This window comes from Pelodiscus sinensis, chromosome 11, assembly GCF_049634645.1.
Source record: "Pelodiscus sinensis isolate JC-2024 chromosome 11, ASM4963464v1, whole genome shotgun sequence".
NCBI lineage: Eukaryota > Metazoa > Chordata > Testudines > Trionychidae > Pelodiscus > Pelodiscus sinensis.
Genome location: NC_134721.1, coordinates 17,866,384 through 17,881,925, shown reverse-complemented (window position 1 = coordinate 17,881,925; position 15,542 = coordinate 17,866,384). Strand labels below are relative to the sequence as shown.

Genomic DNA, 15,542 nt, shown 5'->3' with positions numbered 1-15,542 from the left:
AAAATAAGGAGAGGAGGAAAGCCAGAAAATGCAGATGAGCACACTGTTTGGGCCGAGATATCCCTTAGGGATGAATTTATCAAATGATGTGTAGTTAAATGTAACACATGCAGTCAAGCAGGTGACTATAGACAAAATATACAAGTTCTATACACACACATGAGAAGTCTAGATAATAAAATGGGTGAACTAGAGTGCCCGGCATTAAATGAAAGTATTGATGTAATAGACATCAAATAAAGTAGTTGGAAGGAGGATAATGAATGGGATGCAGTAATAACAGGGTACAAAATATATAGGATTGACAGAATAGGTCACATCAATGGGAGACTGGCACTTTTGGGAGAGAAATCATAGCAGCCAATAAAATAAAATTAGTAACTGAATCAAACTGTACTTTGGAATCTCAGTGTCATTCCATTCTTGAAAAATAAGGGGAATAGCAATAGCACTATACTACTGACTATCTGACAAGAATAGAGATGACTGAGACATAGTCAGGTAGATTAAATAAACAACAAAGGTAGGAAACACTATTATAATATAGGATTTAAGATGAGTGGACATATATCATCCTAGGAAGGGATGCAGAAATAAAATTTCTAGATAGCATAACATAACTACTTCTTGGAGGAGTTTCTCTTGGGATCAAGAAGAGGAGAGACAATTCTTGATTTAGGCCTAAGTGGACCACAACATCTGATCCAACAGGTTAATATAGCAGAAGTAATAAACAAACAAATAAATAATATTATACCACTCTTTGGAGGGAACATGTCAAAGAAGCTCACCATGGTAGCATCTAACTTCAAAAAGGGGAACTACATAAATTCAAGTAAACCAACTAAATGCAATTGAAAAAGAACAGTAACAAAGCTAAAATTACTGCAAACTGTATGGGGACTATCTGAAAACACAATAATATAGCTCAAAGTAAACATATGTCCCCAATAAATAATTAAATAAAACAGTAAGAATTCCAAAATAGTGCCACCATGGAGAATCAGCAGAGTAAAAATGGCACTCTTTCAAAATCGGAAGTCAAATCCTATTGAGGAAATTAGAAAGGATCATAAACTGGCAACTCAACTGTGAAAGTATAAGATAGGCCAGGAAAGAATTTGAAGAGCAATTAGGTAAAGACACAGAAAGTAAAAGCAAAACAATTAAGTACATCAGAAGCAGGTCACTTGCCAAACAGGAAGTGGTGCCACTAGAAGACCAACATGCTTAAGGAGCACTTAAGGAAGACAAGGCCTTCACAGAGAAACTAAATGAATTTAGTTTCATGAATGAGTTTGCCTCTGTTTTCACAGCAGAAGATATGGGGGAGATCCACACATCAGAGTTATTCCTTTAAGTGGCAAATTAGAGAACTATACCAGAGGGAGCTGTCAATCAAGATGGCTTTGGAACAAACCAATAAATTAAAGATTAAACATTAAGCATTACATTATATACATCAAGAATTCTAAATATGAAACTAGAGAACTGTGGTATATAACTTTAAATCAGCTCCTATACCAAATGCCTGGAAGGTAGCTAATGTAATGCCTATTTTTTTAAAAGACTGATGAGGCAAATTGGTTGAAACTATAGCAAAGAGAGGATATGATAGGTTGGAGAAGAGTCAACACAGTTTTTGTAAAGGAAATCATGCCTCACTGATCTATTATAATTCTTTGTGGGGGAGAACAAGTATGTGGAAAAGGACAATCTATTTAATTTAGTCTACTTGGACTTTCAGAAATTCTACGATACCGTCCCTCACCAAAGTCACTTAAGAAAAGTAAGCAGTCATGGGATAAGAAGGTAGGTGCTCTCATGGTTAAAAGACAATAAACACAAGGTAGAAATAAATGGTCATTTTTCAGAATGGAAAAAGGTAAATAGCGGGTTCCCCCAGTGATCTCTTTTGGAACTTGTGCTGCTCAACCTATTCATAAATGATCTGGAGAAGGTGAAGGAATACTGAGTGACAAAATTCACAGATGCTATAAAAATAATCCAGATAGCTAAGTTCAAAGATGACTGCAAAGAGTTATGAAGTGATCTCACTAAATTGGGTGACTGGGCAACAAATTCAATGTTAATAAGTGCAGAGTAATCTACATTGGGAAAACATTATCCTGGGTTGTTGTGAAGGCCAAAAGCATAACTGAATTAAAAAAGAATAGATACGTTTATGGAGCATAAGTATATCAATGGCTATCAGAGGTGCAATCCCATGCTCTTCGTGTCCATGTAGTCCAATTGCCAAAAGATGAGACTGGATAACAAATTACAGTACCCTTTTCTGTTCATTCCCTGTAAAACATCTGGCTCTAGCCATTGCCAGAGACACACAACTGAGCTAGATCTTGACTCAGTGAGGAGTATGAAGTTATGAGGATGTCGGATATGCCTCTTAAGTTACATTGGCAGCATTCCCCAATTGCTTTTGATGTAAAATTAAAAAAATCTTTTGACTAACAAGGTTTGTTTCTTCAGCCTTTGAATTTTTTTTACTGAAAAAGATAAAATTTTCCATGGAAAAAAAATTCCTATCAGCTCTACTAAAATGGTAATATCTGAAAATGCAGCTCATTTACACTTTCATTTTCTCATTCTGTTCTCTAGCTATGTCATTTTACCACATTCATTCTTCCTGAACTTTTCTTGTTGTTTTTCCTTCCCTCTCTTCCATAATCCTCATTTTAAAAGTCAATTTAGTGCATCTCAGGCATGGCTCTGTTAGGTATTGAAACCAGTAGGTGCTCAGAATATTGTAAGACTGGACCTTAGCACACAGAAATTACATCTGTCAGTGGATTTAAAGGGTAGGGATAATTTTGGAGGGGAGGGTTTCTACAGTGAAATAGATTCATTATATTGAGTAATTGGAATTTAATTTAGGCTAACATTCTGCCTCCTTAATTTATGCTGGGTAGTACCTTACTTTTCAAATAATCCTATTCTGTTGAATTGAATAGCCATTCACATGAGTAAGGCTGAATAGAACCTGAGTAAGAGCAGCAGACTCTTGAGTTTAATGGATTCAGGTTGCTTTCTCTCCACATGACACCACCACTGATACATTCTGAAGAAAAACCCTGGTTTTCCAGTTCAGTTAGAACATATTTTGTACAGCTGCATCATACAACCACTCAGGGAAGATAATCAGAGTGGTAAATGAAGTGTGGGGGAGAGGGGGAGTAATGTGGTGTTTACTAACCATTTCTACTTTGCTTTGACAGTGGAGTTTCTACTTCAATGCTATGATTCAGACCGTCATTTAACAGACAGGAAGTGGCGGGGGTTTCAGCAGCATATGGATGAACCAAATATGAGCAAAGAAAGGGAATTTCTTCATATTTTGACTTGGTTTGCACAAAAAATGCAGACATGCCTAAACCATTCCAATATGCTGTGGTGCCGTCTTCCTTCCCGAATTCCAACCAGATTCAAATGCAAATGCAAATAAATGGCCTCAGTAAGTGATTTTGTGCTACAATGTGCCATGACATCCACATTAAGGAAACTAAAGGAATTGGAAAGAGCCTTTCTATTCAGATTCCCCCCCAAATCAATAGAAAGACTCTTATTAATTTCAGTAAAATGTATCTATTTTAGAGGGAGTTGGATTTAGATGGGAATTCTCTCAGGTTTTGCATGTGTGTGTGTGTGTGTGTGTGTGCGTATGCAAGTATTTAACTATGCACATCATAAGGAAATAACCACAGCCCAAGTTCTTTATCACAGAAAGGATTTAGACAATCTACTTCTCCTGCATACCATTGTTTGAGTCCTGCCTCCACAGTTCAGACTAGAAATTATAACTGCAGGATTAGGATCAATTTTAGCTTTCATTACATCAGGATATGTATGATTACACAGTGTTGGGGTTAATACCCTCAAAGGCTACTATTCATAAAAGAAATGTTACCAGAGGAGGAGATGGAGGAGGAGTTGCTCACAGCTATCAAGCATAGTCTAAAGACCTTTTCCCAGTAGGTAAGCATCAATAAGGTGGGAAGAAAAGAGTGGATGTCCTATAAAGGACATCCATGGAGATATTAAAATAAATATATCACATACAACTTTAATGGAGGAGATTAGATTATATGAAGGATATAAAAGCAGAATATTGGTCAATACATTCCCAGAACACACAAAGAGCCAAGTAATAAGTTGAGAAATACTTACTGTTGGGGTCTACATTTTCACAAAGTTCTGTTTTTGCTTCCCCATTGGGCCTGTCGCTAGGTTTGTGTGAAAGCCGCGATGACATGGTCGCTGCTGTCACTACGGCCTTGAAGCTGCGTTTCCTTTTCTGCACATTTAGTTCAGGATGGAAGATGATGATGTACACTTTCGGCATGTATAGCATCCCCAGGGCCACTGAAGCACTTAAGTTCATGGATATTGTAAGTGTGGTAGTTTGTATGTAGAGCTAGGAGACACAACACATGAGACACTATTACAAATAAAATGACTGGGAAATAGGCAATATAGCACTTAAAGAAGAGGTGTTAATATAATCATGCTACTTGAGATGGGTTAAATGTCATCCCACAAAGCCTAATGCAGCAGAAAAAGGAGAGTAACTTTCAAGTGGGATTTAGTAATTTATTAACATTCTAAAAAAACCTTCTACTGACTTTACAAATTAGAATTGCTAACACAGAATCTGATCCAGGAAATTATTGAGAGCTCTTATCTATGAATGGTCATCAGCAAAAACTTAAATCAGTAGTTCCTGAGGACATTCAGGGTTTTATAAAACTCTTACTGGTCTCATTTAAGGTGTAATCTTCAAGTATAGCTTTATTTTATTTTATATTTTATTCAGAGTATGAAGATCCGATTCTGGTTTCATTTATACTAGTGCAAATCTGAAACCAGATTCCACCATTAAGGATGATCAACACTATATAAGTAACTGTACAACTTGTTTAGACATTTTATTAAAGCTATCTATTACATTTTGGGAACTTTTAAACAACCATATTTGAAATTTCTGCTATTTATTCAAAATGAATAATACAACTAGCCAGAGAATATGAAATGGATTTGCATACTGCTGACTTGCACTTAAGCTTGTTATCAAAAACAGTGTGCACAATAGACTGAGAATGCTAGTACTGTGAGATATGAATTTAAAAAAAAATCCACATCATGTCCTTTGTTTAAAGATGTTCTGCACACACATACTAACTGGAACTGCTATAAGTTTTTAAAATCCTCTTTTCAGAATATACTTTTAATACATAAATCAGAACAAGTCTCTGGACATAAAGGATGTTCTAATTGCACAAGTTTAGACACAGAATAATAAATATGAGTGTCAGAAAAAATGGAACAAAATATCTGCAGGTGATCCTCAAATATATGGCTTGTACTGTATGCCCACATTGAGGAAAAAATGTTCACAACAGGAAGTACTGCTTCTGGGACGCAATATTTCTTACTGCAAACCAATCTGTTTTTATGATGTCAAAAAATGCAGCCAAAAAGTTAAATGCCCACACTTCCCTCCTTTCTCCAAATATACATTTTCAGAAGAACCTGAATGTTCCCAACCTTGCTAAGTTTTATCAGGGTACAGTTGCTATTACAATAATGAAGAATACCAGTGGAAAATGTAAAATATCCATAGTAAATTAGTATGTAGCTATAAAGGACCACAAATCTTAAAAGTAAAGTGCTTATTGTATTCTATTAACTCCATACTCAAACCAAACTCGTATCTTTAACAGACATTTTTCAAGAGTAAAGATTTCAAGATTGTGAAAATATGTGAGGAACCAAATACAAATATCTGTCTATATTTTATATGTTCAGATATATGCGTGTGTATGCATATGAATTTCTATTTAGATAGACACCACATCAATATATTCTCTTACACATATACACTTACACTTTCATTTAAAAGTATGTAAAATAACTTTTTCACAGATTTCTTAACATCTGATTTCTCTCCGAGTGAATAATCACTGAAGTCAATTACATTATAATGATGTACTTGAAAGGAGAAGTGGATTCCTTAATCTTTCTTTAAAACTGGTAACAAAATATAATAACAGAAAGAGCAGTTATCCGTGCTTTGTTGTGAAATGGAGAGGACAACTCTACTGCACTTCTGAGGAGTCATTCTTAGGTTTGGTTCTATTGTATCTTTTATTCATGACTTGGATAATGGAGTGGAGAGTATGCTTATAAAATTTGCAGATTGCATCAAACTAGAAGGGATTGCTAACACTTGGAGGACAGGATTATAATTCAATTGGAGAATTGGTCTGAAATCAATAAGATGAAATTCAATAAAAACAAAATGCAAAGTATAACACTTAACAAGGAAAAATGAATGCACAATTACAACATGGGAAATAACCACAGGTTGAACCTCTCTAGTCCAGAACTCTCTAGTCTGGAGATATCCGTTGTCAGGAATTATTTTATTTAGCCAGATGTCCACTTTTCTGCAGTACTACAAAGTTTGTTTACAGCCACCAGTCCTAGCTCTTAGTGTTCTATGTTGTTATTTAGCTCTACATTTGCAGATGATACCAATCTGAGAGTGGTTGCCAGTGCTTTGGTGGATAGGGTCAAAATTCAAAATGATCTGGATGTGAAAGAAAATGAGCTTTCACTCTGCATTTGTAGCAACAAGTAGCCAGAGAGAGTTTATTCGAGCAATATTGCAAGGGAAAGTACTGCGAGACAGAGACCTTCAAAATACAAAACAATTAAAGCCAATATATATACTGTCCAATATATATACTGTTACATATAATAACAATAACGATTAGTCTCTTTCCCATAATTCTTCCCTTCAGATGTCACCTTATCTCAAGGTCTTCACCGGAGTCAGCAGTCTATCCTCATCTCCTAAAGCAAGGCAAGAGGCGAAGGCAACGTCTCACCACAGCTCTTGCATTGTCAGGCCTCAGACTTAGCGTGACTCTTGCTCTGCTACTGACAAAACCTAAGATGGCTTCACTCAAATCTCCTTATCCCCTACTCCTGCTTGCACAGGACAAACTAGAGAAATGGTCTGAGGTAAACAGGATGACAACCAATAAAGACAAATGCAAAGTACTCCTCCTAGTAAGGAACAATCAGTTTCACACATAAAGAATGGGATGTGATTGTCTAGGAAGGAGTCTAGGAAGGGATTTAGGAGTCACGGTGGATGACAAGTTAAATATAAGTCAACAGTGTGATACAGTTGCAAAAAAAGCAAACATAATTTCTGGGATGCATTAATAGCAGAGTTGTGAGCAAGACACGATAAGTCATTCTTCTACTATACTCTGCACTGATTAGGCCTCAGTTGGAGTATTGTGTCCAGTTCTGGGCACCACATTTCAAGAAAGATATGGAGAAATTGGAGATGGTCCATAAAAGAGCAACAAAAATTATTAAAGGTCTAGAAAATATGACCTATGAGGGAAGACTGAAAGAATTGGACTTGTGTAGTTTAGAAAAGAAAAGACTGAGAGGGGACATGATAGCGATTTTCAAGCATCTAAAAAGGTGTTATAAGGAGGTGGGAGAAAAATTGTTCTCCTTGGCCTCTGAGGGTAGGACAAGAAGTAATGGGCTTAAATTGAAGCAAGGGAGGTTTAGGTTGGACATTAGGAAAAACTTCCTGCCTGTCAGGGTGGTTAAACACTGGAATAAATTGCCTGGGGGGTTGTGGAATCTCCATAGAATCATAGAACCATAGAGCTGGAAGAGACCTCAGAAGGTCATCAAGTCCAGCCTCCTGCTCTAGGCAGAACCAGTCCCAACTAAATCAACCCAGCCAGGGCTTTGTCAAGCTGAGACTTAAACACCTCTAGGGATCCACTACTTCCCTAGGTAACCCATTCCAGTGCTTCACTGCCCTCCTAGTGAAATAGTTTTTCCTAATATCCAACCTGAACCTCTCCCACCTCAACTTGAGACCATTGCTCCTTGTTCTGCTATCTGTCACTACTGAGAACAGCCTTTCTCCATCCTCTTTGTATCCTCCCATCACTGGACATATTTAAGAGCAGGTTAGTCAGGCACCTGGCAGGGATGATAGACCAGCAGTTCTCAAACTTTTTGGGCTCCGGAGCCTTTTACATGCGTAAAAAATTATGCGGTGCCCCAGCGGGCCATTGATTGTATGTGTTGTACGTATCGATGTTTCCAGTTTGTCAACCTCACGGAGCCCCTGGAGATGTCTCGCGGAGCCCTGGGGCTCTGCAGAGCACAATTTGAGAAGCACTGTTCTAGATACTGCTTGGTCCTGCTGTGACGGCAGGGGACTGGGTTTGATGACCTCTCAAAGTCTCTTCCAGTTCTAGTGTTCTATGATTATAATGACCCCTAAATGTCCTCTAAGTGCCCAGAAAGCAGTGGAAGTGTTAGTAATGCTGCTAGATAACATTTACCTCCCATGGTCTGGAAAATTCGGTTCTAGTCTGGTCCTGAGGTGCCAGACTAGAGAGGTTTAAACTGTAGTTACAAAAGAGTACTGTTCTGGAGTCAAGGACTCCCTCTGAAATCAAGCCATTGCTATGAATTCAGTGCTGTGATTTAACAATAGCATTGCAGCATGAGAAGCAAATGGGTTGGGGTGGACAGCAAATCTCAGCACAAAACATTTTGGTTTCTAAGAAAATCCTGAAAAACAAAAGGAATAAACAAATTGTAACTAAGAAATATTTTTTAAAATCCTACTTAGTATGTAAGAACAACATTGTTTAACATTATCTAACTAACTAACTAACTGAATAAATAAATAGTTTCCTGAATTTTTCAACAGGCAGTTTGGAGTTTTATGAATAATAAAAATAAAGAGCAACATTTTCCAGTCAGGTCAACATGACAGATTCTGATTCGTCTAACATCCAACTGGTGCCAAAGGGTGGGTAGGGAGAATAGTGATTGAGATCCGTCGTGCAGACCAGAAAGCAGAAATCTCCCAATTATTGAAGTATGTTCATATGAATAACTTATAATCATTGAGTTCTCCACACTACAAAATATCAAAGTTTTCCATGAAGGTCAGTGGGGATACATCTGAATTAAATTTGGTCCACTGATGTAATACATGAGTATAAAATCAAACTGTGTTTTCTTTCTCTCTAATTTCCTCAGCTCTAATGTCAACCTTGCTTAGCATGTTATGTTAAGAGTTTATTGATAGTTATATCAATATATCTATATCACCCTTGACATAACCCTGTTTACTGCCTATCTAAGCCAGGTCTCATCCTCTGCCCCTTGGTAATAACTTTCCTGCATTAATAATCAATTGTACAGCTAGAGCCCTAATCAGATACAAATTTGTATACTCATCCACATCTGCAAAAATGAGCCACAGTTACCCAAATCCCCAGCTGTGGATACAGATACTCATAAATATAAAGTGCATATCTGCGGATTTGCAGAGCTCTATATAACAGCTCCTTTGTAACGCATCAAAATAAGTAAGGAAATGTCTACACTAGCCCCCTAGAAAGATCTAGGGAGGCTAATGATGGTGACCAAAATAGCAAATGAAGCGCAGGATTTAAATATCCTGCGCTTGATTTGAATGTTCCCGGCCAGTTGCCATTTTAGAAATTGACTAGCCCGAAGTAACTGCCTGCTTCTACACACAGCAATGAAACGGGATTCCGAAATAAAGCCCTAACTCGAATTAGCTGGTAAACTTCATTGAAGGAGGAATAACAGCTAATTCAAGTTAGGCTTTATTTCAGAATCCCGTTTCACTGCCGTGTGTAGACGCAGGCAGTTACTTCGGGCTAGTCAATTTCTAAAATGGCTACCTGCCGGGAACATGCAAATCAAGTGTGTGATATTTAAATCCTGCTCTTCATTTGCAATTTCAGTCGCTGTCATTAACCGCCCTAGATCGATCTAGGAGGCTAGTGTAGACATACCCTAAAATATTATGATAACAAAAGAGCATAGTGTTTGAAGGTAGCAGGCCAGATTCTCTGCTGTTGCACATTGGTGTAACTCAATGGACATCAGTGGAGGAACATTGACTTACACCAGCTGAAGATGTAATCTAAAGCAGGAGGATCTAAAGCAGGGGTGAAGAATCTTTTTGGGTTGAGGCCATTGATCCACAGAAAAAATAGGAGCTGCGCACAAATGAGAAGAATCCCCCCTCCCTTGACGTGGCCCCAACTGAAGGAGAAAGACACTATCCACATTCCCCTTACACACCAGAGCCAGGTTAGTAGAGTTTGTGTGCCTCAGCCCCGCAGGGAAGTGGCAGGGAGCTGGAGTGCCAGCACCCACTCTCCAATGATGGGGGAAGCCCTGAGCCCTGGAGGTCAGATCCAGGCAAGTGGAAAGTTGGGGGAGGGAGGCATATCCAGCTCCACGGGCCCTACACCTTATCTAAAGTGTTAAGCATAAATCAACTGCAAAAGCTGTGATAAGTCTGCATGGCATGTGGCTTGCGCTTGTTTTCATCAGAGCATATTTATTTGGCTGCACCAGGTTGTTCGGTGCTATTCCCTACAGTTAACTGGTGATTTTACAGTTAACTCATAAATAGTTAAAATTTAGTCAACCGTGCCTTTTGCAGCATCTGATTCTAAAAGTCCAGTGAGGTTCCCTAATGTATGGATTGCAAAATGAAGGTAGGAGGAGAGGGCAAGAGAAGAACCTGTAAAAAATGAAGAAAACTGAGTGACACATGAGTCTCATAACAAATGGGAATTTTAAGGTAAATTAGTAGATATAATTACATATGAAATCAGGGCCATTCGCAGGGTTCATGGGATCCCACACAGCACTACTCATAAAATCATAGAATACTAGGACTGGAAAGGACCTTGAAAGGTTAGTGATTCCAGTCCCCTGCCCTCACGGCAGGACCCAGTACCATCTAAACCACCCCTGATAGACATCTATCCAACCTACTCTTAAATATCTTCAGCGATGGAGATTCCACAACTTCCCTAGCCAATTTATTCCAGTGTTTAACCACCCTGACAGGCAGGAAGTTTTTCCTAATGTCCAACCTAAACCTCCCTTGCTGCAGTTTAAGCCCATTGCTTCTTGTTCTATCCCCAGAGGCCAGGAGGAACAATTTTTCTCCCTTCTCCTTGTGACACCCATTAAGATACCTGAAAACTGCTACCATGTTCCCCCTCAATTTTCTCTTTTCCAAACTAAAGAAACCCAATTCTTTCAGTCTTCTGTCATAGGTCATGTTCTCTAGAACTTTAATCATTCTTGTTGCTCTTCTCTGGACCTTCTCCAATTTCTCCACATCTTTCTTGAAATGTGGTGCCCAGAACTGGACACAATACTCCAATTGAGGCCTAATCAGCGCAGAGTAGAGCAGAAGAATGACTTCTCATGTCTTGCTCACAAAACTCCTGTTAATGCATCCCAGAATCATGTTTGCTTTTTTTGCAACAGTGTCATACTGTTGACTCATATTTAGCTTGTGGTCCACTATCACTCCTAAATCCCTCTCTGCCGTAACCTTCCTAGACAGTTGCTTCCCATTCTATATGTGTAAAACTGATTGATTGTTCCTTCCTAAGTGGAGCACTTTGCATTTGTCCTTATTAAACTTCATCCTGTTTACCTCACACCTCCAATTTGTCCAGATCATTTTGAATTATGACCCTATTCTCCAAAGCAGTTGCAACCCCCCCCCCCCGCTTAGTATCATCTGCAAACTTAATAAGCATACGCTCTATAACGATATCTAAATTGCTGATGAAGATATTGAACAAAACCGGTCCCAAAACAGACCTTCTACGGAACCCCACTTGTTATATCTTTCCAGACGGATTGTGAACTGTTAATAACTACTCTCTGAGAACGGTTATCCAGCTAGTTATGCACCCACCTTATAGTAGCCCCATCGAAGTTGTATTTGCCTAGTTTATTGATAGGAATATCATGCGAGACCGTATCAAATGCCTTACTAAAGTCTAGGTATACCATATCCACTGCTTCTCCCTTAGACTCGTTATCCTATCAAAGAAAGCTATCAGATTGGTTTGACAGGATTTGTTCTGTACAAATCCATGCTGGCTGTTCCCTATCACCATATTATCTTCCAAGTGTTTGCAGATGATTTCCTTATTTACTTGCTCCATTATCTTTCCTGGCACAGAAGTTAAACTGACTGGTCTGTAGTTTCCTGGGTTGTTCTTATTTCCCTTTTAATAGATGGACACTATATTTGCTCTTTTCCAGTCTTCTGGAATCTCTCCTGTCTTCCATGATTTTCCAAAGATTATAGCTAAAGGCTCAGATACCTCCTCTATCAGCTCCTTCAGTATTCTAGGATTCATTTCATCAGGCCCTGGTAACTTGCAGACATCTAATTTTTCTAAGTGATTTTTAACTTGTTCTTTTTTTATTTTATCTTCTAAATGTCCCCCTTCCCACTAGCATTCACTATGTTAGGCATTCCTTCATCAGACTTCTCAGTGAAGACAGAAACGAAGAAGTCATTAAGCATGTCTGCCATTTCTAAGTTTCCTATTACTATTTCTCCCTTGTCACTGAGCAATAGGCCTACCCTGTCCTTGGTCTTCCTCTTGCTTCTAATATACTCGTGTGCCTGTCCTCAAAGACCGCTCAAAGGGGGGAAGATGATATTTTTAGAGACGTGGTTTTTATAATGTTCAGCAACACACTAATGAAATAGTTTTAAAACAAATTTTAAACTAAGGTTCTGTAGTAAATTCTTGGGTTTGCAAATGCCTTGTATGGCTCTTTCACAGGTTTAGTATTCTGTTAATAGGTCTGGAAGGCTTTTTCTGAGTCACAGAAATAGGATAGGAAGAGTGGGTGGCCATTAAGAACGATTGGTTTGCTAAATTTTGGGTACCCTATGCACCAGTATATTCTGCATATGGGTAAGGATGGCCCTGAATAAAATGCAATTTACATGCTAAGATTTCATTCCTTGTTTCATGAATTTGCAGGCCTGTTGACAGGTTGGGAGTTGGAGAGAAAAGTGGCAGTTGCCCCAGGTCCTTTAAATTGCTGCTGGAATGCCGTACCATGTGCTCTGTGCAGCTCTGAGGGCTGGAGGTGCACCATGCTCAAGGTCCAACCCCTTCCTTGTCCAGGGACTCATGCAGGCTATCAGCTACCCTGTGTATTTGAGAACTCTTTGCATGTCTGATGAATGCAAATCCATATTTTGAAATGCAAAGATTGAGATGTAAATTACACAAGAAATTTCTCACTGCATGATTTCCTTTTATAGGTAGCCAGTGAAAAGCTGATGAATGGGAGCAGAAGACACTTTCCAATCTTAGGACTGTTATGTAATTTAAGAGGAAGATACAAGTAAGAGGCAGACAGGCAGCTGGTGTAGCAGGGACTGTGCTTCAGGAATGTGTGCAGGTCAGTGGTGAATAACATTAGCCAAATACATACGTATTATTGGCATTGAATTATTGCATAGCAAGAGGCATGAGAGAATATGAAACCCATTTTATTTGAAATCTGATTAACACTGTGGCACTTCTATATTTAGAAACAACGGGGAGGGAGGATTCTTTCTTACCCAGTAGATTGCAGTACATGTCTGAAGAAGACCTGTGCTAAATTTTGTTTATTTTGGGCCCTGATCCTCAATGAGGTCTTCATGGAAATACTGAAGTTCCTCATGGGACTCACAGCACAATTAATTAGGGTAGCAGAAAATTGTATGTGCCACAAAATAACGATCATTGTTGCTAATAAAGGACTATTCACGTGAATAAGCTGTAGCAGGATAAATCTATAAAAACTTACACATTTTAACTTTGTGCAGCTTAGAACACGCTGTGCTGGCATTAGAGATCAGACTTTGAAGGAAAGCATTAGAGAAAATTAGGCCCTAAGGATATCATTCAGATGCAAAGACACCTAGATTTTATCATTTATTTTACATAAAGGATTTTCATCTGAATTTTAGATTCCTATGTTTTCCACATTCTTTTTTTATTCATGCAAATGATGAAAATTGCCTTAAAAAGCTCAAGAGAAGATTAGATTGATCTTGAATACACAGATCTATTAGCTAGCAATTTTTCAAGCACATATAGTAAAGAAGGGAATGCCTAGGTGAATAAGGATTGCTAACATGAGTAAAGCACTGCAGGATCAGGCCCTTACTGCTTGTGCATCCATTGAGTAGCTATCCAATAGCTGGGACAGTGCACTCAAAAACATTTCTCATAAAGTCTGTATAAAGGAGTTCATAAACCTGTACACACTTCCTGTAGGTTAAAAGATGGCAAGCATAGTCTGATCCAGGAGTAAATTGCTCTTTTGGGCTGACAATATTTTAGAATAATCCACTGAATTGTTTCTCCTAGAGATTATGCAAAAAGTTAATTTTAATGAAATATTTTGCGTTACCATTAACTCACAAATAGATTCAATTTTTTTCTCAGCCTAATTTATTTCGCATTTATGTCAATATTAAAATCAACTTTGTTACAGCCTATTGAGATGAATGGTCAGTGTATAGATGTTTCAGACCGATCGTATCAGGTTTGTTGAAGACAATGCCCTATGGCTCATTATATAACCATAGAGGTGAGAAACATTATTCATGAACATTTAGATTCAGGAGCCACAGTTTCTGAGCAGAGATGGTAGTCTTTGGCTACAAAATGTTCAAAAACAACAAACTTAAATGTAAAAGTTTTACTGACTTTTCTCTTTTGTGGCTCTTCCCATCACACAGAAATTATCTTAGAATTCTCCAGAATATTGAAGGGATGGAAATACCATTTAAAACATCCAAATATGTTTAGCAATTTGTTCAGTGCCTGAACTAATGCAAAAGATTAAGTCTTCACTTGGGCTGTGTCTAGACTACATGCCTCTGTCATCAGAGGCATGTAGATTAGACACATAGGCAAAGGCAAATGAAGCCACAATTTAAATGATCGCGGCTTCATTTACATTTACATGGCTGCCGCGCTGAGCCGACAAACAAGTGATCAGCTGTTTGTCTGCTCAGCGCGCTAGTCTGGACGCTCCCCTGCCGACATCAAAGCCCTTTGTCAGCAGCCCTGTTATTCCTCGTGGGATGAGGTTTACCGGGGCTGCCGACAAAGGGCTTTGATGTCGGCAGGGGAGCGTCCAGACTAGCGCGCTGAGTGGACAAACAGATGATCAGCTGTTTGTCGGCTCAGCGCGGCAGCCATGTAAATTTAAATGAAGCCGTGATCATTTTAATCGCGGCTTCATTTGAGTTTGCCAAACAAACAAATCTACATGGCTCTGTCGACGGAGCCATGTACTTTAGACATACCCAAAGAGCAACTCTGATGCTATCCTGACCAGGGCAGACAAGACCTTATTTTTACGTCTTATGAAAGAAAAGATAAACCTCGAGCAACACAACATCTCCTGAAGACAGGATTAGAAGCATCATATTGGCAAAACTAATCATTTGCACTTTCTGAGGTTTTGTTGTGTGTTTCCCACCTAAGCTCTGATTGGCTGAGATGACAGCCTAAATTGAGCATCAAGGGGTAGCCAAGTTAGTCTGTTAAAGAAAAAAAAAACAGCAAGCAAATGGTCTG

General features: G+C 38.6%; 1 protein-coding gene and 1 long non-coding RNA gene across 2 annotated transcripts in view; one reads left to right on the top strand and one right to left on the bottom strand.

The window, feature by feature from the left end:
- GRM7 (glutamate metabotropic receptor 7) overlaps positions 1–15,542 on the bottom strand; it is a 673,160-nt gene that overhangs the window by 60,467 nt on the left and 597,151 nt on the right. Inside the window, exon 11 of the mRNA XM_075938705.1 lies at positions 4,186–4,432. Coding sequence (XP_075794820.1) covers positions 4,186–4,432 — 247 coding nt within the window. The remainder of the gene's footprint in view (positions 1–4,185; positions 4,433–15,542) is intronic.
- Positions 1–15,542, top strand: part of LOC142830920 (uncharacterized) — a 64,246-nt gene that overhangs the window by 47,869 nt on the left and 835 nt on the right. Inside the window, exon 2 of the long non-coding RNA XR_012906464.1 lies at positions 13,223–13,362. This is a non-coding gene — a long non-coding RNA (uncharacterized LOC142830920). The remainder of the gene's footprint in view (positions 1–13,222; positions 13,363–15,542) is intronic.